General features: G+C 37.8%; 2 protein-coding genes across 12 annotated transcripts in view; one reads left to right on the plus strand and one right to left on the minus strand.

Annotated features, from left to right (window-relative positions):
• LOC148643949 (potassium channel subfamily T member 1-like) overlaps positions 1-11,626 on the plus strand; it is a 126,626-nt gene extending 115,000 nt beyond the window's left edge. For 7 of the 10 annotated variants that reach the window (XM_088615211.1, XM_088615210.1, XM_088615214.1 and 4 more), the window contains 4 exons: positions 115-412; positions 2,767-2,829; positions 7,730-7,814; positions 9,108-11,626. In XM_088615211.1, coding sequence (XP_088471337.1) covers positions 115-412; positions 2,767-2,829; positions 7,730-7,814; positions 9,108-9,219 — 558 coding nt within the window. In that variant the 3' untranslated portion in view covers positions 9,220-11,626. The remainder of the gene's footprint in view (positions 1-114; positions 413-2,766; positions 2,830-7,729; positions 7,815-9,107) is intronic. The other 3 variants (XM_088615215.1, XM_088615213.1, XM_088615217.1) reach the window with 1 other exon arrangement.
• Positions 11,627-16,890: 5,264 nt separating this feature from the next.
• Positions 16,891-22,335, minus strand: LOC148643950 (uncharacterized). 2 transcript variants are annotated; one of them, XM_088615223.1, is made up of 5 exons: positions 22,259-22,335; positions 21,887-22,009; positions 20,430-21,278; positions 19,586-19,957; positions 16,891-19,299 (listed from the first exon to the last, which is right to left on the minus strand). In XM_088615223.1, exons 1-5 carry the CDS (start codon positions 22,263-22,265, stop codon positions 18,305-18,307), a joined length of 2,346 nt encoding a protein of 781 aa, XP_088471349.1. In that variant the 5' UTR covers positions 22,266-22,335; the 3' UTR covers positions 16,891-18,304. The 2 variants fall into 2 exon arrangements, with proteins under 2 accessions (XP_088471349.1, XP_088471348.1); XM_088615222.1 differs by lacking the exon at positions 22,259-22,335 and having other exon boundaries at positions 21,887-22,040.
• Between the last annotated feature and the right edge of the window lie 1,091 nt (positions 22,336-23,426).

Below are 23,426 nucleotides of genomic sequence, written 5' to 3' on the forward strand. Positions count from 1 at the left end.
AAACACTTGAAGTATTAAAATGATTTCAGCTGAATTCTGGAGTCCAGATCTGCAGGTGAGGATTCTCTGGAATCAGAAGTCTCTGGGTAATGCTCTGTCTTGTTTGTGGTCAAGTCTCAGATCTCCATCAATGTGGAAGACTGTGAGGACACCAAGGAGGTCAGGGATTCCTGGAGCAATAAAAGCACCCACAGGAACTCCACCTCCAGCGACCAATCAGAGCACCCCTTGCTGAGGAAAAAGAGCATGCAGTGGGCCCGGAGACTGAGCCGAAAAGGGAACAAGCCGGCGAGCAAAACCGAGCGCTTCAGCCAGCAGCGTCTGAACCTGTACCGCCGCTCCGAAAGGCAGGAACTTTCTGAGCTGGTCAAGAACCGAATGAAACACCTGGGGCTGCCTACCACCGGCTATGGTAAGTACAGACCTCCCCCCCTGTTTGTGGGCTCCCAGACACATTACTGTGTTTCTGTAGCATTTTCACCTGCTTTACAATACTTGAAAAGCAGCTTTCATCATCTGGTTTGTTTCATTAGTGCTAATAATAAATGTAAACTTTAAAAAGCATACAGTATACAGTGGTATCCACATTTGGTTCCATTTTGTCACAGAAAGTGCTTCAATGCTTTGATTTCAGCCAACTGATTTCAATGTTCCATCAGGCAAGAGCTTATCTTGGTGTCTGTGGTGTCAAGAGCTCTGAAAGTTCATAAATTCCTCCACATGAGACTCTTCCAGCAATGCTGGTATCTGTTCATTTAAATGGATGGACTGGAGTAATAAGAATAGAATATCTTGCTCAAGAGCACAACAACAATGTGTAGTAAAGAATCAAACCTACACACTGAAGTTCTGTTACTGCACTTCCATGTTGGGCTGGTAGTGCTTTTTATAGTGCTTTTTGGTATTGAAACTATCATTCTGCCTTCTAGAGTTTAGCTGATCTTTTAACCTAAGACTTTCCTGATCCTTTTGCACATTACTTTTGTATACACCAATAGAGATGACAAAGTTATTTTCAAATCAAGGAAAGAGGGAGTGATTTCCCTATCAGTTACAAAAATTATTATGTAATCTATGTTAGTGTACTTGTTGGGCAATATTCTTTGACCATTTTATGCTAGGTATTTTTTTTTTCATTTAAGACTAACAGATAAGGGCAGTATTGTATGCAGTAAATACAAAAAACATCTTTAGAAAAGTTACGTTTCTAGTAAATAAGGTTAATACTAGCAACCCCCTGTCATTTAATAACCCTTTGTGTTGCACAGTATATACTGTATAATCCAATTTTCTGACCCAAACTACATATAATTTATGTGTGTTTTCTGCATACGAAAATGAAACTGGAAAATGTTCAGTGAAATGTTCAGCATGATTTCATCCCAGCCCCCACCATTGCTTTCACATTTTCTTTCTCTCACAGGTTCATGTACCTATGCATCGTCTGCTAACAGCCAATTACAACAAGTCAAGTCATAAGTCAATTCTTAGTACTTTAGGGTGCAGGAAAACCTCATCAATCTTGATTTGTCTCTTAGGCATAATAAAAATGGATATAAAAACAGTTTAGAAAGAATATCGACCTTCAAGAAGCAGCTGGATGAGATTCTTGGATCAATTTGGGTCCTACAGTAGAACTCAGATGATCTAGGTGGTGTAAAAAATGCCTTATCCTAATTTATAACCTTGGGAACATTCTCACTGTTCTGTGGGGAACAAAGTTTAGGAAGTGCTAGTCATCGTTTCCAGCCTTTTGATAATGGTTCATTTCAAAGTTCTAATGTACTTGTGACATGTCAAAGTACTAATGTGATGAGCATGATTTATATTTACACATAAATGTGTAATGATTGTAATTTACTAAAGTGCAATAGGAACATTTCTCAAATCCTGAGAAATAATTAGGTCTTCAATTCTTTTGGCTTAATTCTGGTTTGTTTTATTGAATTGTAATGAACATTAATATTGTTAAGGCTCGAACAGATGATACTAATAGGGGCTTCCCCACTGCATCCAGGGAAAATGATCGGCAAACAACCAGAATGACTGGTAAGGATGGGGAATGGAGAGGTACATTCATTTGCAATGTATTGATTTTCACTATGAAAAGGCAATAATTGAGGAAGAACCACACTTTAACGTATACAGTTGGCTTCCTCATGGGGCATGAGAATATGCAAAATTTCCTTAGGCATCTTCATTAATATTGCAGATTTGTCCCAGAAGATCACTTTATTGTCCATGTACAATTTGTTGTATTAGGAATTTGTCTTTTCGCATACCCTAACTTGCTCTCCATGAGACACACAGACAGGGAGAGAAGCTTGGGGTCAGAGCATAGGGTTAGCGATTTATACAGCACCCCTGGAGCAGCTGGGGTGAAGGGCCTTGCTCAGGGGCCCAACGGAGTAGGATTCCTCTGCTGGCTGCGGGATTCAAACCAGTAACCTTCTAGCCGCAGGCGCAGATCCTTAACCACAGAGCCACCACACTGCCCCAGTTGTAGCTGTAGCTGGCTCTGTGTAGCCTGTGGCTTGACAGCAGTCTGGAGCTTCTCATGCCTCACAGTCTTTCGATACCTCTGGATCCTCGCCTGCTTTCCTTCTTTTTCCTCATTCCAGCCTTTTTTAATTCCGCCGTGGCTCCAAGCTTCTTTTTTTTTCTGAACTGCTGTTGCCACTGCTTGCCTGACCTTTCTCTTCCTTTCTTCCTTTCTCTCTGTTTCTCTGTGTGTCTGTGTGTGTGTTTTCCTTTTGTGGCCTGTAGAGGATGTAGCAAATTTAACAGCGAGTGATGTGATGAATCGGGTAAACCTAGGATATTTGCAAGGTAATTCCTCTCCTGGGTATCAGAGCAAAACGCCGGGACACGCTCAATAAGCTGAACCCACCAGAGCTGCAGAAATAGGAAGATGTGATTGTAATCTTGCATCAGGCCTCCCATTAAAATTAAATTCGCTAGTGGAATCCTATGTCATCTGTGAGCCATACAATGCTGTCTAAATTTCTGTCCAAAGCAAAAATGCTTTATTTGTAAGATCTAGAATCCACCAAAGTACCAGATGATCAAGTGACTTGGAATTTTGGAATTATTTTTATTTATGTCATAACTTTGATCTCAAGACAGTTATCATCTGGCATAAACTTATTTTTCTAGTACCTTTAGCATACTAAAGCACTTAGTTGTCCTATAAAGTTAGATCGCTTGTTCAGACAGTAGTCTTATTTGTAATTAACTGTATTTCCCCTTCTGTTTAAATGCCTAAAAAAAACAGTCTTTCAGGTGTTGTATTAAAGTCCAAAATGTCCAAAGCAAACAATCTGAAAACTATGATGCCTGTTAAAGGACATCAATGGCTTCTCTTTCCTTTGATAACAATTATGTTATTCCCAATACAATTAATGCAACCACATAAGAAATTATTCTTATTAGCTGTTATTGTTACATTGTAAATAATTGCCAAGATACACATCTTAAAATATGCTAGTATTTGTAATGTTTGTTTCTAAGAGCTGGCGTTCTTTTATTGAGCGTGCTTTGGTTGCTTTATGAGAACAAATAGCCCAAGAATGAGGTTGTATGGAAAATGCTTCTTTACTGCCTTGCCTTATTTCTGCTAGGGTTGCTGTTTGCAAAGAGAAAATCTACTGAAATGCAAGAATGCAAAACCCTCTCTGGGAAATGAAGGTTAGAGATTAAAATGAAAAAGCCCAACAAGATTATCAGTTTTAAATATCTAATGAACTATATATATGAATATAAAAGTTCAGCTCCAAGGGAAATCTTCCCATTACTTACAAAAATATTCAACGCTTTTTGGAGTATTAAAAAAACTCCTCCTAAAAGTATTTATGGTCATAGTAACTGTGAATGTGCCAATTCAAAAGCCATTTGGAAGTTACATGGGAAAACCACTGGGCAAATGAATGACTATCGTAACATCATGATCACTTTATCTGTAAACAAGCTCTTAATTCCAATATTTTGAAATAAGGCAATAGATCAGACTGTCAGAAGAACAGAGTTAGTAAAGCATGTTTACTTGGGAAAGACGATATAACAGAAGAGCATCTTCCATCTGACCTGATTTTCTTTGAAAAAAAGACAAAAATGGTGAGCAGTTTTCTCTAATAGTTGGCTGGTTGAAGGATAATGCAGAATTTTCTTCTATTTGCCTTTTTTAATTCTTGCTTTCCTACTTGCATTTCCTTTCTAAGCATTCAAGCACATAATTACAGATGTCTTACTCCCTCTGCAATGGGGTTAGTGCTTCGTAAGGTAAAGGTTACTTAGTCCAGCACAACAAGCATGCAAACTATTCAGGAGGTGGTGTGGAGGAGCAGAAATAGCACAAATAAAAATGAAACTAACAGGAACAGTTCAGCTGAGGGCTATGAGCATCTGATGAACAGTGGGAGATCATTCAGTTACCCAACTCAAATTAGGAGTGTTTGTGCTGATTGAAACTTCGCAACCAATTTCATCCCTTTCTCTTTTCTTGGTGTTACATTTTAAAAGAATCTGTTTGGTTTTTTTGACCCCACCCCCCCTTTAATCAATCTAGTCCTGGTTCAGAAATACCCTTTTGTGAGCTTTAAAAGACCTTTGTAGTGTGCTACAGTTAGATCACATGCTTGACAGTGCACTCATGAGGGATGGATTGCATGAGTCTCAGCTCTGCAACTGTGCCCAGGCCAAGGACTAAAGGTGGGATTGTTTTGTCACACTGGAGTCATAGTGGCTCTTCAGGAGCAGAAATCGAATTAGACCTGCAAATCCCAACAAATCCTGGAGTTCATCATCTAGGAATCATTTCATAATAGGTATACTTACAAAGAGACTAAAAGTGGATTAGGCAAAGAAGTGCAATTGATAGATCTTTACAAATTTTCATTTCCTTGTACCCTTCTTGGGTTTGAAGACGGCATTCACAGGAAATTGAATTAGTCCTTCACCTTAACAGACTCAAAAGCTACTCCGATTTTCTTTGACACACATTCTGTTAATTTCACAGGCACTCACCTTATAAGAACATTTTAAACTGATGAAAGATGGGGCCTGTAAGCCGAATGGCTTCTGATTGCTGTCCATGTTTTTGGATTCACACCATTTCTTTGACTGATCTAAAGTAAGCTGTAAATAGTATGTTCAGAAAAATAGGACTAGATAAACGCATTATGTAAACAAAAAAGAGACACTATTAAAATGAGGTTTTTTACTTACATTTACTGATGGTAATGAAATAAAACAACAAAATATCAGAATATAAAAATATTAACAAACATAAATGGTGTTTGTGTGTCACTTAACCATGCAAAAAGGGTAACTAAATTCTTTACACCTTCAAACCTGTTTGTCTTTTTTGTCTGTTTGAATTTTAGTAACCAATTTTCTTTTGAATAAATGTGTTAAAACATTATATTTTAAGTTCCATTAAAAAGAAAGTGTGTTTCAAAAACTACAGTCTTCAAGCTATTTAATTTTCCACATTAGTAATATACTATAATTTAAGTAATATAATATAAATTGTGTGATCCTGAAGTGTTTTAAAGTAATAGTAAGATATGGTATTTCTTTCAATGTTTAAATGTACTCTATTAAAGGCTTGTGTTAACTGATGACAGAATCCATCCTGCCAAGTGGAACATCCACCTTTTGTTTTTGCATGTCTTTTATGATCACATCAGTAATTTGTCATCAGTCAAGTATTTATCTTATACTTGTTTAAACTTTATGTATATGTATACTATGATGAGAACAATGCAAGAAAAAAAACTGGCGTTGTTCTCATCACAGTATACAGTATATACAGTACATAATTGGCTCGATTTCATTATCAGTTGTTAGTTTATTTTGCCGTTTATTGCAAAAGCCTGCTACTGGCTAGGTATAATAATGTCATGCCTGTTTTTTTGGGGGGGATTTGTGGGCGCTTGTACAGTATCTGCAAATTTTTGAATAATGAAAATGATTTACAATTCAATGCACTATGAAGTGTTTTTCCGATACTGGAGACCAGTTATGTACAGTAATTACATTAATTTTTCTTACATCATTTCAGAATAGAGCCAACCTGAATTGTTTTTTTTCGGAAGTAGCAGTCATAAACTCTAGTTTTGTGCAATATCGGTTTGATTTCTCCAAGATCGCCCCATTCTAGAGCATATCCAAGTGCTAGTTAATTTTTTGGGCAGTGACTTATGAGCGGTGAGCCAGTAAATGAGATCTTGAAACTCCCAGTCATATATGAATATAAGTGGGATTAATGAGGCATGATGTCTTCATGTGCTGTGTGGTTGCTCGCCTCATTTCAAATTCACTTCCAGCTAAGATCTTCTGTAGCACACTGGAATTGGACTAGATTGTTTTTCTCATTGTACTGTTTTATCATACACTCCATTTCTTTAAGTTTGGGGGAAAAACTACTGTAAGACTCCCATTGCATATCAGGTTTGATTCGTTTCAGGATTCGAAGCAGCTGAGAAAATTGAGTAAATTGCACAAATTTCCTCTTTTTGAAGCTTCTAATTTTATCATAAAAAGAAGAACAACAAAAAGAGGTTATTGTTCCAGTTAAAATGGACCCATGATCTTTAATTTGCAGTGAGATATTTACACATGGTCTATCTTTACTGTACCTTTATAATGGGAAATGATTATCATCAAGTCTGGATTATTTTTGCATTGTTGCAGACTTCTAGCATCGCCAAAATTGAATGATCTTTCTTTGTATGTGGAGCTTTTAAAATAAAACGTTCTCATCTTGAACTCCAAACTGCCTCATCAACATTTAGCCTTAGACTATCAGGGCATGCCCAAGAACAGGATGCTCTCTATTGTGGAATGAAAACTAAGTGTTGAGCCCAGGATGCTGTTATAAGTCTTGAAGTGATCTGTACATGTCTCCTAAGCAGACTAAATGAGCATTGTTCCTGCATGGAATTAAATTCTGTATTACTAGAGATTACTGGTCCAAACTGCATTTGTTGCATGGGGTTTAGTCATGAATCTTAACCTACTTGTAACTGTAAGACATTCTCTTTCCCTACTCTTCCTGGCAATTTAAGTGATACTCACAGGTGGGTTTGTGATAAACATCCGGTCTTCATAAATCCTAACAAAAAAGGATTATTAATTAATAGAAGTTCCATTATGGTTTTAAATATCGCTCATGTAAACAATCTCAAAAAACTCAAATGTTGTTTTTTTTTTGTATACCAAGCATTTTTAGGTTTATGTGCTAAAATATTATTATTTTAATGGAAAAAATAATGTTTTTTTTAGATGTAAACAAGGACATTAATTAATGCATTTTATAACTCAATTTCATTACAAATGTTGTATGAAATCTCAATTCATAAATGATTTTGTAAAGATATTGATTGATTTTAATTTTACTATACAGTAGTTGAAGAAAATATTGAAGATGCACCTTTAAATTGTTAAAGTTTAGCAAAAACGTACTGTGAAACTGTACCAAAGTATCAGGATTTTTCTTGAAGAAAAAGAAAATTAGTTTAGAAAATTATACAAAGTTAAGTTGGGAGATTTCTGAACTGTTTATTTCTTAGTTTGGCTCATTAAGCTTTTTTTTTGTGATAGCACATTTAGGAGGTATGTAGATAACATTTAATTTAAAAATTTGATAAAATACTTTTAATTTTTCATGCTTGGACCTTTTTTTAAAGATGTTTTGCTTCAATTTATTACTCTCCTGTCTCTATTGCAGATGAAATGAACGATCACCAGAATACCTTGTCTTATGTTCTTATAAATCCTCCCCCAGATACGCGCCTGGAGCTCAACGATATTGTGTAGGTACCAGCAGTGACGTTTTTTAGTGATACCCTCTATAGGGGGTACATACCTGTGTAAGGGAAAATCACCTCACAGCACAATGCCCACAAATCATTGTTATCTGGCATGGAATTAAATTGCATTAAAAACCAAAAAGATAGGATTTATAGCAAACAAAATACAAATTGCCTTTCTGCCAAATGTTTTTTTTATATATATTTTCCTGATGTTTTGTGCTTAAAATCCTACAGCAATATACAGTGGTCTTTCTATGGCCCTGTTAGTCTAAAGAAAAGCAATGAAATAAAAAACAAGCAAACATCTGAATAAAAATATAATTGCAGCACAAAGAACGTACTTGTGCTTGAAGACGAGCTTGAAAAGTCTTTGAATCCTGCATGCAAAACATCCCACAGCCAAGGTGAAAAAGAGAAGGCAATCGTACTCAGGACACTGAGGGGACCAAACACCCTGCTCTCTGGGACTCACAAGATTGGCTCAAGCAGTCAAGGACTTCTTTATAATTCAGGTCAAGTCCTACGGTTCCATCATTGCTGGTTCAAGTCAGAGGTATGGCGCTAGCTGTTTGTGACTGAATTAAGAACAGATTCAAACAAGAGGAGGCCATTGGGATTGCCCAAGCAGCAGTGCACAGCTACAGTAGCTCAGTGTGGCTGGGATAGAGTGGGGATTGGTCAGATAAGGCCTGATCTCCTAGGTGCTCCTGTGACTTTCCTGGCCCCTCAGACTTGTGGAAACATTGATGAATGTCCACTCCTTCGGCTGGTGCTCACTCTCCTGTGGAGCTTGCCTTGTGGCAAATGATAACTGGCATGTCAGAGGAGAATGTCCCTGTGTCTGACTCTCTTCCAAGCAGATAAATGAGATTTAGCCATAAAGCCACGTCATATACAATTGGCTGATTACCAATTCGGTAAGTATACAGTAACAGAACAAAAAACTAAATGGTAATTCCAGGTTAAAAAAAATCAATTAGTGTTTGGAGCCTCATATTGCAAGTTCAACTTCAATCAGGAATGACCAATTCCAATGTGTGGGTTCCCCAGCTTTTAATTGAGAAGGACATTTTATGTTACTTATTAAATTGAATAATAAAATGAAACCTCTAATAAATTGAAGAGCTGAAACCGTTAAGTTTAAATTAATCACATTATTAGTTCAATTAAGAGTCAAATTACATGACGCGGAGCTGAGCTGGAGTAAAAACCAGCCTGAATGAGCAAAAGTGGGAAACGCTGATGTAGAGGATTTAGAGGGATTCTTAATTATTTCGCTTTCCTCTGCTCTAGGTACCTAATCCGATCAGACCCGCTGGCTCACGTCCCTAATGAGCCTCAAGCGGCGAAAGGCATAATGAAACAAGACTTCGGGAGCGAGACCAGAGACGAGACCCAGCTCTGAAAAGGGCTCCCTTCCTCCAGCCCCAAACCGACCTGATGCTTGTTCTGCTTGGCGAAGACGCGCTGGGAGTGCCTTGGACGTGACACGGCAACTGGCAGAGTGCAGCTGTCCGCTCTGAGATGGGGGAGAAGGCGGACTGGTGAGACGAGAACACGAAGGGGGGGAACCGAGATTAGCAAATGTCAGTTTGACAGACCCCTTCCACAATGGCAGCACTTCTCTAATCACTCTAATCAGTGCGGTTGTGTGAGAAGAATCCACACAACAGGCCCAGAAAATATGTGGGTTGGAGCACGTCTTGTATAAAATAGTTGTTGACCTACTAAGATGATTGTGGGAAGGAAACTATTTTTTTTAAAGTAAACTTTGCACGGTGGTTACCTAAATCAAAGAGCCAATCACCAGGAAACTGGTGAGACCATCCAGAGAGTAAATGTTGCTAGTAGGTCACGCAGAGAACAAGACGCATCTTTAACAGCCTTTTGCCATGATGCACCAGATTTCTTAAATTATTTCACTATTGATTATTTTGAGATTAATGAAAAACCACACAGCTGCACCACACGATTCAATTTTCAGAGGTGTGTATCGTTATTTTGGCATAGGTTAGAATCTCACAAACCTTTTTTCGCAAGCAACTGAGAAGTCTGTTGTCTTAACTCAGTGGTTCTCAAACGTTTTGGACCAAGTACCACCCCTAATCCAACCAAAGCATCCAAGTACCACCTACAAGTCATCATCTCATAGGAACCCCAGAAATTCTCAATGACCAACATGAGCGCGCGTGCACACACACTCACACATACATATAATAAATATTATAATAATAAACATTATTTGATATAGCGCCTTTAAAGGTGGCTTCTCAAAGTGTTTTACAGAAAAAAAAACATTAACAACAACTAATAAAAAAGCACCATTTCAGTGAGAGGGGTGAGCCTGTTTAGTTGAGCAAAGCAGATGTGAATTAATTTTTCGAGCCTTGATACAATTCACAACAGAGTCTAACAGATATTAAATCGTCAGGCATTTTCTTGACGGCAAAGGTCTCGCGGTGGATGTTGTAATGCGTACATTAATTTCTGGAGCAACCTCTCTAATTCGTGCAACTACACCGTTATGTCGGCTTGTCATTGCTCTAGCACCGTCTGTACAAACTGAGACGCATTTTATCCAGTCGAGGCCATTCTCTTCGATAAATTCATTCAGAAGCTGAAATATGTGCTCTCCTGTAGTTCCTGTTGGTAGTGATTTACAGAACAGAAAGTCTTCATGGGACATGCCCTCAAACTCGTATCTAACGTAAACGGGCAAATTTGCCAAATCGACTACAGACTCATCTAATTGCAGTGAAAAACATCTGCTCAACTTAACGCGCTCTATCAGTGTACTTTTGATATAATCCTTCATTTCAACAATTCTATGAATGACTGTGTCTTTCAGGGGGAGGGGGGCAGCAGGTCGAGCTGTTTAGCATTTTTTTCTCTACACATAATACGTGTCAGCTCTTTTGCCAACGGTAAATAAGGTTCTTCAAAAATAGTGTAGCTTACCTGCTTAAGCAATACGCAAGCTTGCATTTTTCCGCGTTTCCGTTTTTATTTCCGTATTTATTTAACGTTTTTATTTCATGCGCATGGGAGCGAAACACAGAGACGCTCAGTGTAATTTTCTCAAATTAGAACAGTTCTTAAATATTTTTCTGTTATCACACTTTCGTGTGCTTACAAGATTACCTGCGTTTGTAGCACGTATTTCTATGCATTCCTGTTTTAGAACGTTGGCATTGTTCCAAAATCACGCACATTGTCCTTTCTCCCTATTTGCTGGAGATACAGTAGCTTTTTTTAAATACAATTGGTCACTTGCATCCGTAGCACGCATTCCTATAGAGTGGTATAAAATTACAGAGTATCTCTTGTGTCCACTGAAGTATTAGCGCGCACTGTATCGTAGTACGTAGGCTGCGTATTCGACACGTATTAAAATACAAAATATGAAAACCCGTCCCGATTTTTCAGCGCACACGAAACAGTTCCAGGGTCATTTGGCGTACCACTTGGCGCCACTCCACGTACCACTGCCGGTACGCGTACCACAGTTTGAGAACCACTGTCTTAACTGATTTGGTTCGTGTATGATTCTTGTTATTCTGTTAGTGACTGCATCACATATCATAGTAACAGTGGAACCCCAGAGTTATTAGCACGTTTGGAATGAGGGAAATGCACAGTATATTCTTCTGAAAAAGGTCATGGATGTTCTTTCACAACTGAAAATTCACATAATACACATTATAGTGATTTGAAAACCTTTAAGAAGAAAAATGCCAAATTGAATCATTTAAGTTGATCTGTAACATAACCTATATATCCAAGCTTCCTTAACTTGTCAAAACCTTGTGCAAAACTATTTTCTGCACGTACAGTTAGTTTCCCCTCAGTTTCTCTTTTTAAAGTGCAAGTCATCTTTTCTTTTCTGATGTCTTAGTGTTCTGCTATACATGGACAAAAATAAGAGCTTCATTTTAATCTATTTTAAAGCCTTCTTACTAAAAAAAATTTAATACATTTAATCTTTATCTTAAAAATATCCAAACTCACACCTCATGATCAATTCTAGTCTGGAGTGTTAAGGATTGTTGAATAGTCAGTTGATAACTATGGTGTTCATGTGTCTGAGAATCTACTGTGTATCAACACACCTGTGTTAACTAGTGTGGCTCAGTGGTCTCCTTATTAAAGCCTGTATACTGTATGTGTATGCATCACTAAGCCATATGCCAGCTGGTCTGTATATTGAGTGAGGGGATTATAATCATCGTTGCCTTTATCTTCTGCCTTATTTATTTCAAGTTATGGTTATAAAGTTTCATTCCACTTTTTCTGGAGAATCCTGTTGCCAGCCAAATTGGTAAGTACTGTGGCTTCCAGATTTATTCATGCTTTTGTCAAACAGTAGCTAAGGGTTAATTAAGACAATTAAATGGTGGTGTACCTCAAGTGTGCCTATCAACACTAATCGATAAAATATTTTAAAATTGTATGAAATGGAGCATTTAATATTGTAAGAACAGAACATTAGAATATTTGCACATATTTCTAAATACACAATCGTATAATTTAACCTTATCTTGTTCTTTAGATTTTAGTTTCTTAGCAAAAAAATTAATGTCTGAACAGACAAAATCAGAAATTTCATTAATTTTGCTTTTAGCTTCTGTTCATCAAGAAAATTAATACTGAGCTCCTACTTTTGGTTGGTTTGATTTAATACTTTGATTGCACACTGTTCCTCTGACTATCAGCTATCTATAACTTTTGCACCGTACTGTATGTAGACTAAAAGGGATTAGTATCACAAACACTTTGAACTTGAGAAGACAAAAGGTCTCACTACTACATTTTTAAATCATAGATGAAACCTGTAACTGATTACTTTTTAAGGGAGGATGAGTATGATATCTATACTAGCAGCCATATCACCCTGCAACTCACCACTGACAACCCACTGAAGCTCACCAGGTGTGACCCTAGTCAGTACCTGGATGGGAGACCTCCCCCAAGGTTGCTGCTGGAAGAGGTGTTAGTGGGGCCAGCAGGGGGCGCTCACCCTGTGGTCTATGCGGGTCCTAATACCCCAGTAAAGTGACGGGGACAATATACTGTAAACAGGCGCTGTCCTTCGGATGACACGTAAAACCGAGGTCCTGACTCGCTGTGGTCATTAAAAATCCCAGGGCGTTTCTCGAAAAGAGTAGGAGTGTAACCCCGGCGTCCTGGCCAAAATTTCCCATTGGCCCTTACCAGTCATGGCCTCCTAATTACCCCTATCTATAGCATACTATGGCTGCCGTCGCATCATCCAGGTGGATGCTGCACATTGGTGGTGGTGGAGGGGGTCCCCATTACCTGTAAAGCGCTTTGAGTGGAGTGTCCAGAAAAGCGCTATATAAGTGTAAGCAATTATTATTATAGCTGCCAACTGCTTCATTGGCCCTTAAAGCAAAAACACAAGATTACAGATTAGGTGGTGTCTATACATTCTATACAATGTTTACAAAGTCTGTACTGTATATATACATATAGTTTTTAATTTATTGAATTATTTAATACCTCATTTGAATGAAGAGAGAAGCACATTTCTCTGCAGCTTCTCTTAATTTACCATAAAGCAGTTAAAACAAAAAAAAACATTTTATAGTGTCTTTCATGCTACATCATCTGTATGGCACTGTACAATGAATCACAGAAAACATATATACATGTTAAAATAAAAATTAAATTCTTAATGACACCGACTTTCTGACAGTATATCAACATTAACCATTTGTTTTTAAACAAAATCGATAACCTTTCAAATGGAAGATCACGCTAAAATTGTGTTTTGATATAAAGCGGGGAAAATTCTCAATAAAGAGAGTAGGATAATAAAAATGTTTAAGAGTTGCTCACAGAGCTGGGTGGCACTGCCTGTTGTGATGAGGAAGGATTGTGTTTGAGGACACGCCGTTGTGCAGTTCCCAGTGAAGGTGACGACAAGATGCTCACCAAAAAGGTTCAGAATTACTCGCTTTAGAGAATGTTGTATCATTTTGCTCTCATTACTGTCATTGAAGCTGTTAATCATCACACCAGAACAGTCAGTGTCTAACACTTTACAGCAAGTCAAAGCTTTGCCAACTTAGGACTTCCACGTTTGGATTTTTCTGGAACCTCGAACAGCATAAAGAAGGAATGTCCTGAGGCCTATCCAATGTTTGTATTTTTTATTTACTGTAGATATCAGCCAGTACCTCAGTTACGCATTAACGCACACCGTCACACACAGAGTGGTGCTGTGGTCATATCATGTATTATTATGTTCTGTTGTACCTGTATGTGAAAAAGTATTCTACTGTAAAAGTCATAGGGTTACACACAGCCGAGACCTGCAGTCTCTGTTGTTGCTAGGATACAGGGCTATTGCTGTTGTCAGCAGTTGTGTTATGTGCTTTGATGCGATCTTGAGTGGTCTTAATAGATGGAGGCTTTGCAATTCCAAAAGCTGGTGATTTTGTATATGTGTACTTATGTATCATTTATTTTATGTACATTTTGTTATTAAATTTCTATGAAAAGTATATGTAAATATATTTAAATGTTTACTGTAACCCTGCCAAATTTTATGTATGAAATGAAAAGGATGCCAATTTATATGTCATTGAAGTAGTTTAGTTCACAGTATATAATATACTTGTACTACATGTGGCTTTATTTAATGCTTTTAGCTAAAGAAGGGCAGTTTCTATTATTTGAACTGGTAGCACTTCTTTACCCAAAGGGTTGTGGGGGTGTGGAACAAGCTACCCAGCCATGTTGAAGCTGATGCCATGGCTTCTCTTAAGGAACAGCTGGATGACATCCCTGCAGTATGTAGCTACTGTGAGCTCTATGGGCTGAAAGGCATTTTTTTGTTTGTAACATTTCTTATGTTCTTTTGGTAGAGAATCTTCTCCTTTGTCTGCTGGGCTTTGTCCTAAAATGTTGTAATATCACAGGTGTCACAATAACAATACAAAGAGAAGGGGCTGGGGATCCTTATGACTTATGACTTAAACGATAAATGCCTGGGTGCTTCTTCACTTTTTTTTCATTTTTGCAAAGAACGAGTAAATATTCTAATACAATATTGACAAGCATATCTGAAAGCCTGCCTGTGTCACCAAAAACCTATAGCACAAATTCACAGTACATTCTTTTGCATGTTTTGTCTCACTCACATTTCCTGAACCTGTTGAGACCGTATCTATAATTTAGAAATGTGAGGAAGCAGACAACCAATCAATTCTGTGGAATACCCACAAGGGGGGAGGTTAAACCTGATTGATTTCGGATGCACAAAGGTTGAACACTGCAAAAAGCTGCACAGATCTTACAAGGTTTCTTTGTGATGGGGATGTGACAATTTGAACCCGTGGCTTTCTCACAGAGCTGTTGAAAACAAAAAATCCACAACGGTGGTAATTGGATCAATGCTTTTTTGTCCTCTACTACATCAACCAGATTGGCCTCTGCTCACCACAGTTGAGTGGGGTAGGAGCAGGACTGTAAGGTTTCCTAGACATATCTGCATGTTTTTTTGTTTTTTTATGTAGGAAATGAATTTCCAGAATCACCAAGGAATTGACATGTACTAACTTCTGTGGGCACAGTTAAGTTTTGGAATCCTGTGATGCATGCTGCGATACTAAAAACATTTTCGATATTTCAGTGCCCAGTTGTGTGAGGCAAACCGCACGATTCTTCATACAGTATATCTTCATAACTGATATGATATGAATTCTCATTTGAATTTGTATTTGTTTCTTAAGCTTACACAGAATGACAAAACGATTTAAGATGTAGTTTGCAAGGTATGACATCAACTGGTATGAAAATACATTTAGGAATGTAATAATAAATAATAATCATTATTCTATATAGTGCCTTTAAAATTACTTAAGCAAGAAAAAAAAATTAAGAAAAAGAGTTAATCTGCACAAGGGTTTAGAATGCAGAAGTAGATGCAAGGGGCAGACATACTGTAGAACTGATTAACTGAAAGCCTTTCTGAAGAAGAAGGTATTGAGTCTGGATTTGAAAGTGCTCAGAGAAGGTGGCTCTGATATCCTTGGGAACAGAACTCCAGAGCTTCGGGATGTAGCAGGAGAAGGCCATGTCACCCATAGGGTGCAAGCAAGCTTGGGGGGGACAGGAGACCAGAATCAGATGAACAAAGGTTACAAGGTGGGAAGTAGAAAGATGGTAAGTCAGACAGGTACTAATGTGCCAAGCTACGCACGGAGACTAGAGGTAGTCTGGTGATATTTCTGAAGGAATAATGATGTTTTTGTACAATAATGATGTACACAAGCGAGTTAGGGATGGGGGAGCTATTGGCTTAATCCACTTGCCTGAGAGCCAATCGCTAAGCTGTAGGAAACGAAGAAAAGTTAACCCAGGGACAGCCTCACAGGTGGAGATAGAGTGGGGGAGCGCTGCAGGATCACAAATGCCAGCAAGACGGAGGCAGACTATGGTATTTCTAGTTTTTTTCAGGATGTGGCAAAATTACAAGTTAGAGTACAAGAGCTGAAGGAGAACTGATGTCATCCCTCCCGACCATTTGTTAAAACTCCTTTTGGCAAGTGAACACACTTCACATTTTTGGATCATGGAGCAACTTGGCAACCAAATGAGTTAGACTGACTGAGTTGTCTCTTCTTCTTTAGAACCTTTTTTTCTTTGTGAACACTCAGATCATGTTTTAATTTGCTTCTCACAGTATGTGTTTTCGTCTTCATCAGTTGTTTTATTTTTAGCCCTGTGCAGATTTTATGAACTACAGACTTGAGTATATAGTTTTTAAAAAATCACCCAACTGCTTTACTGCACTGCGAAGCTGTTGTAAACTTTATATTTTCTTGCATCTGTACACTATATGTTTAACAATTCAGAAATGCATGTTCTCTCCTTGCCAAAAGTAATGTATTTTACTTCCAATGCGACACCCTCTTTTCTGAATGTGTGAAATATTCTGTTAAGGAGGAAAAAAAAGTATCAACTGTTTTGTAAAATTTCTTATATGAAGTCAGCGTACTTCATTGTTCTATGTAAAAAAAAACAATAAATTAGCTGCATGCAGCCATAATCAGTTCTCACAGTTTTATTTGACAAGTATCAGAAGTCAAATGTTGATATATTTCATGTTGTTTTCAGAATTTAATTTATGCAACATACCAGTTTATCCTGGTGTTTGGCATGTTTAATTTTTACAAATGTGCATAGTTTACAGTGTGCTGCTGAAATAGTCTAGCCTAGCTTTAATATATTTTAGCCTGAAGAATTTACAAGGAAAGATTCTATTCAGCTGCGTATTCCCATGTCAGAGCTTGAAGCAGAAGGCTGAGCCTCAGCACTTTTTTTTCCTAGTCGAATTTCAGGGCACAAAGCAAAATTGTTAAAACTGAACAACACCCAAAGCAGTGTTGCACATTCTTACAGGAATGTTTACAGCAAACATCAATTATTTATTCCCTAATCAAATCTTATTTTATCATGACAGTCTTTAAAGTACTGTATAGACTATTTTACACTTAATCCTTAATCACAAAGAACATCTATAAAATCCAGTGAGCAACAAAATAAACATAACTGTGACTGTGTTACTAAAAGTAATTTTTAAGGAATTAGAGCTTTCTGCTCTTATGAGCACATGGCTTGAAGCACTGGTAGGAGTTCCATCCTGTATTATTGACTTCCTGTCATTTAAGATGTTATCATGCTGCGGGGGAAGAAAGCACAATTCAGCTGAACTAATTTAGGTGCTTTAAAATAAAATGCCAGAATATACACCATTCAGCTCTGGGCTTAGAATGGATAAGACTCTTCCTCCAGGGTCATGGGCTCTCAATCAGTGTTTTATTTGCTATATGGCAATTCACAACTGTTGGGCACAGAGCACTTTACAGAATTAAAAAGTATTGTATAGCACCAATACTGTGGAGTATTGTGGAGTTGTCAGCTTGTCAGGTGCACACATGCCAGTCTTAGTACTACAAACAGAAACTGTACTGTGTGTGTGTGTGCCATTGATGGAAAAAATCAACGGCAGAAAAGAGTATAAAGTGATATGTAAAGAATTGACTAATATTTAATAGTTAAAATCTAAAATCTATTTTTTTTTACTGACATCTTAGATCTTATTTTACCTTTGTACACCATGATCACTGACCTGCCCCAGCATAAACAATTTGGTAATTGTTCATGTCACTTCTATTGTCACACCATTAAAAATAAGATAATATTTAAAATGATGCCCTGGACAAAATACTCTCTTGACGAAGACAAGAACAGCAGACAACATGTAAATTCCAAGGTCAATTTTGCTTCCAACTAGCATGCCTGTAATTGTTTTTCATTAATTCACATTTTCACTTAAGAATGTTTAATAGTAATCAAATGAATAAAATGATTTAGAATATGGATGTACAGTAGGTTAAATTGTAAAATTGAAATACATTCATTCTGATGACATTTTTTTTTTTGCTCAGACTGGATTGAATCTATTTCAAAGCACTCTTCCTGTTCCGTTTCCTCTCCTCTCTCTCCTGGAGCCTGAGTAAGAGATTGACTGAGAGCATTTTGTTGTTTCGCAGGAGGTCGCTGTCACCTGGAGGCCTTTCGATTGAGGCCTTGCCAGTGACCACGCGTGGGGGCGCCGCTAGGAGCTGTTTCAGAATAGTCCTGGCCGCTGGACAGGGCTTGTACTCATCACAGCAGTTCTGGTGATACTTCCAGAACCTCTCTCGGGTCAGAAGCTCACCTGTCCAGAAGACCACTTTCTTTTTCTCCTGCTTTGTCTTCTTCCGCTGCAACACAGCATGGCCTTGTTTACGTTTAGCATCGGAAACTGCAGGGCTCTTGAAACAATTTTTCCCATGAGCCTTTCTGTACAAATGACCCTCGACCCCTGGCCACTTGCTGCACTCATTGGCCTCATCCCTCTCGTCTTTTTTGTCAGGTCCCTCATCTTTTACATTTTCGGCAGTACACGGTTGAAAGTTTGGAGGCCCCAAACTGCCTTCAAGCTCATCAGTATCCCATCCCAAATCACCACAGTGTGCAGCGTTATCAGCCTTGAAGAAGAACCTCTTAGTGGAAACCAAACAACTTGGGAAGTCTTCCAAAATTTGCAAGCCCTGGTCCTCTGTTTTAGAATGATCCTCCATTTTGAATTGGTAACTTGCTTCGTGAACTTTGGCCAATGATTCATTCGTAGGTTTTGCAGCTTTGTTTAGGTCAAGATCACATGTCCACATTCTTTCTTCCCCCTCAAGAGACAAATCCCTCATATTGAAATTCAAATTGTGGCAGGATTTGCTTTTTTTACTTAAAGCTCTTTTCAGCCAGCGCCTATCTTCCACACTGCAAATCCCAGCTGTAACTTGAGTTCCAATTTGGGCTTGGGCATTGTCGATGTCATGCAGGCTGGGATTTTGAACATAGATGTTGTGTTCCTCACAGTGGACCACACCCTCCTTTCTGAAATACTCTGTGTCTGTAAAAGAAAAGCTAAATTCAATTCAATTCAACTTTATTGTCATTATACTTACACAGGTGCATAGTATAATGAAAAGTGTTTCTCATTAGTCACTCAGGTGCAGTATATAAATAGGACTCACTTGAAAGGTATGAATTTGAAAAATCCACAGCACACACCAGAATGTGAATTTTTACATTGAGACATTTAAATATCAAGCACTTCCTTATAGGCTTCTGTAAATACCATGTAAGGGTCCATCAAGGTAATATATGTCATATTTCTCTGGAAGCTACAGACTCACCATCTGATTCAAAATGGTCTGTTCTTTCTACATTTTTTTTCACTTGACCCAGTTTGCTGGCCATAGGCAGACAGGTCAAGTCAGGAGCTGTCCTGCATAAATGGATCTGATCAATCTTTTGAGTGATTCTTCCCTCCTTTCCTCTTCTTGTAGACGTCAGGGCATGTTTCCCTTGGAAAGTACAGTGTGGAGGAGAATGGGGACGATCTGCATCACTGGACAGCCTGTTATCTGTGTCTCCAAAACCCCTTTCACAATCAACAGTGTCCCAGTCCTTCCTCCCAGACACTGGGCCAGTGAGGCGATCTTGTCTGCAGTGCTTATGCATCAGACAGACCAGCAAAAATACAAACAGTAACAGAATGAACCCTCCTGGAAGACAGAAAAATCAAATTTGTCAAGGAGAATCCTTACTGCCATCTTTTTGGAAATGTCTATGTGTACACATCCTAATATAGCAGCAAGATAAAAAAAATGTTTCAATAAAAGCATTCAGTGGGTCGTACTCCTCCACTATGATAAAATCGACATAATTGAAACCATGTTGTTTTACATTTTGTGTTAGAAAAATTGTATAAGTTTTAAAATACTGAAGAACTGAGCAACAGATACAGTATATAATAACCATAACAGCTGTATTTGTTTCCATTTGTCATTTTTTGATTTAAGTGACACCATATTCGTTTAATATACTTATTAACCACGACATTTTAAATGCATAGAAGTTGCAAGAGCAGTCACCGCAATTTTAAAAAAATATACCGCATATATTCTCCATAGGTACTCTAATCATACAAGTGAACATAAAGTGGTATTTCATATGTGATTTAGGAGGTTATATTACCCATCAATCCATAAACCCAGTACTGGCAGCAGTCCAGTATTGCTGTGCAGTCATGTGGGTATTTATCTTCAGATGAATTTGTATTGCAGACAACGTGGTAGACTTCAAGAACTGGATGTTTTTCAATCTCAGCTGGACTGGCACAGGTAACTCTGGTGGGATCCATGACCTTGACTTTCAAAGCAGTTATGGTGCTTACCAGCACACAGCTGCACAGCCATGGGTTGGTGTGGAGATGCAAGGTTGTTGTGGATTTTGGAATGGAGGGAAGAGATGTTAAGTTGTTACGAAACAAAACAATCTCCTTCACATGGGTGAGGGGTCTGAAGGAATCGCCGCTGACGAACATCAGCTGATTACTGGACAAGTCCAGTTCCATCAAATATCTCAAACCGAAAAACGTATCTGTGGAAACGTAGGTCATTTGATTGGTGCTTAAATTCAGTTTTTTGAGGTGAAGCAAGTTCTCAAAAATTCTTGGTTGAAGATAGGTAATGCCGTTGTTATCCAGTTTAAGAATTTCAAGATTCGCCAAGGGCTGAAACCACGGCGTTCTCAGAGTACCTAGAAAGTTGCCAGACAAGGTCAGCGCAGTGAGGTTGTGAAGGCCAGCAAAGGCAGCACCTTCAATTCCACAGCCGCGGATGAGGTTGCTGCTGAGGTCCAGCTCTGTCAAGCTGTTTGGCTCGGCCAGGGCGAATGAGTGTTCCGGCAGGGAAGAAAGAGGAAAGTTATTGATGGACAAAACCTTGAGCTGAGAAAAGTTTCTGAAAGCTTCAGCTGGAAAGTGGGTCAGAGGTCCACCCCGTAGTAGTATCTTATCGATAGAGGTGGGGATACCTGCCAAAACTTCCAACAAAACATTTCCATTAAAAATCCATGTTTTATTTGCATGTATTGTGTCAAAACCAATGGCCTTTGCCCATAATTATTCTAGAAGGCTCTTCCATGCACAGTACTTAATGTTTTAATTGCTTTATGTTAGAACCACATTGTATTCAAATCATTCAAAAAGTATAATAATTTAAAAGATTCAAATACTGAATTTGATGAAGAGAAACATTCTATTCATCCATTTCATTTTAGTGTATTTATTATTACACTAGTATAAATAAGGTCATTCAATTACAAATGTAAGAATTAATGACTAGGCAAAATTCTGTTCTCCCATGACTTTCACATAAAGTGCTACATAAATTACCTAAAGCTGTGCATGACATGATTTTAAGTATGAAGACTATGATTTGGCAACATTACAAATATAATGTACAAGAATATAAATTATGATGCATGCCTCTATACCCAGTATATATAAACTTAAACAGAACATCAAAACATGAACCAATTTTATTCTTCTTGAAGATCAATACAGTATGTAGTTACTTTTCGCAGAATAAAAAAAGGGTGATTTAAAAGATGTCCAACCTCGAGAACAAAGCGGATGTGCCAATTCTTACCAGTTGTCAAAGAGGAAACATGTGTACAGTCCGCCAGGCCTGTAAGACAGAACTTGCAGTTCATGGGACAGAGACGAGCAGAGTCAGAAACCAAGACCGTCAGAGAAAGAACCTTCAACAGCTCTGAAAACAAGTGCACACTTGTGAGGGGCATTGTAGCTTTAGGCTGTGAATGCTAAAGCAAATACTGTATTACTGGTCATGCAGAACTTTAAACTGATTTCTTTAACAGAAGTTTAAACTCGGAATTGCATCTTCTCTACAGAAGCATGATAAAATAAATTCTCTAATAAAAGCCTTCACACAAAGAGGAAAAAAATGGAACTAAGAACAGAAATAAGAGACTGGAAGAGCTGATGAAAGTTAACTTACTGTCCATTCTTCTTACTCAGCGTAATTTGAATTGAACAAGACTGAAGAGTGAATGAACAGTGGACTCTGTGTTGCAGCATTTTGAGCCCAGTAATCGATGCAGTGTTGGTGACAACCAGCATTCACGGCTGTTAATTAACCTTTATTTTCTTTGGCTTAGGGATGAGCACTGAAGCCAATCAACCGTATTACATAGGCCTTAAACATTAACCCATCTTAGCAAGCCCAAGCAAGTAGCCACTAAATTTCGGGTGACTTGAAATTCTAATAAACCAGCTAGGGGTCTGAGACATTCTGTCACTATTATTAATTATTTAACTGGACTGTCAGGTATTTCATTTGGTTGAGTTATGAGACGTATTCCCATGATAAATAAAAATTCAAACATCCGAAGCTGGTTTTAAAGCAAATGAAAAATCTGATATGGCTTCTTAAATCACTAAATATATTAAAAATGAAACCAAGTGTTAGGTTATACAACTGTAGGCAGAAAAAGAAGTGCTATAGAAAGGAAGTTAAATCAGTGATTTTAACTATTTCTGTTAAGATTGAGAATAAATGATTGAAAAAATGTACCCCAAATGTGTTGATTCGGAAATAAAACATTAAATATTTAGGAACCCAACAATGAGAATCAAAATTGCTTTTTGAGTTTGGTTTCACTGACAAATTTGAATTTTGAAGAATTTCTTCATTCACTCAGTGAAGTTGATCCAGCAAATACGATTGTCCACTTGTCATTTTTACCAAATACACAGCAAATGCTTTTCTTTTTTTTTTTGGACTAGTGGAATTTTTGTCCTCTTCAGATCTTACATGAGGCTTATTTGACTAAATGGCTCTTGTAGCATTAAATTTGATTTTTATATATTTACAAATAGTTATTTTCATTACATCGTAATCCAGTATTTAAAATGTTGTGTCATTTAATACCTTTACATACTTTAAGACCAATACAGAGACCATTAAAAACCCAGTAGATCTTTAAGAAACATTCAGAAAGTTTGCCGTTTTTATTTCCAGTATGGTCAAAAGGTCTTTACAAAGAGATTAAACATCATTATTTATGAATTAAAAACCTTTCTGATTAGTGGCGTTTTTTAATTACATGCAGTCTCTGTAATTATGGGAATGCATATTAATTAGCTTTGCAATTTCAATTAATATT

The sequence above is a fragment of the Lepisosteus platostomus genome, chromosome 21, assembly GCF_059453375.1.
Source record: "Lepisosteus platostomus isolate fLepPlt1 chromosome 21, fLepPlt1.hap1, whole genome shotgun sequence".
Lineage (NCBI taxonomy): Eukaryota > Metazoa > Chordata > Actinopteri > Semionotiformes > Lepisosteidae > Lepisosteus > Lepisosteus platostomus.

Coding starts and splice junctions, on each gene's coding strand:
- LOC148643950 (XM_088615222.1), bottom strand. CDS start 22,040: ATGCCCCTCACAAGTGTGCACTTGTTTTCAGAGCTGTTGAAGGTTCTT. Junction 21,279..21,886: donor TGTTTCCTCTTTGACAACTG/GTAAGAATTGGC, acceptor TTTTGTTGGAAG/TTTTGGCAGGTATCCCCACC. Junction 19,958..20,429: donor CTGGGTTTATGGATTGATGG/GTAATATAACCT, acceptor TCTGTCTTCCAG/GAGGGTTCATTCTGTTACTG.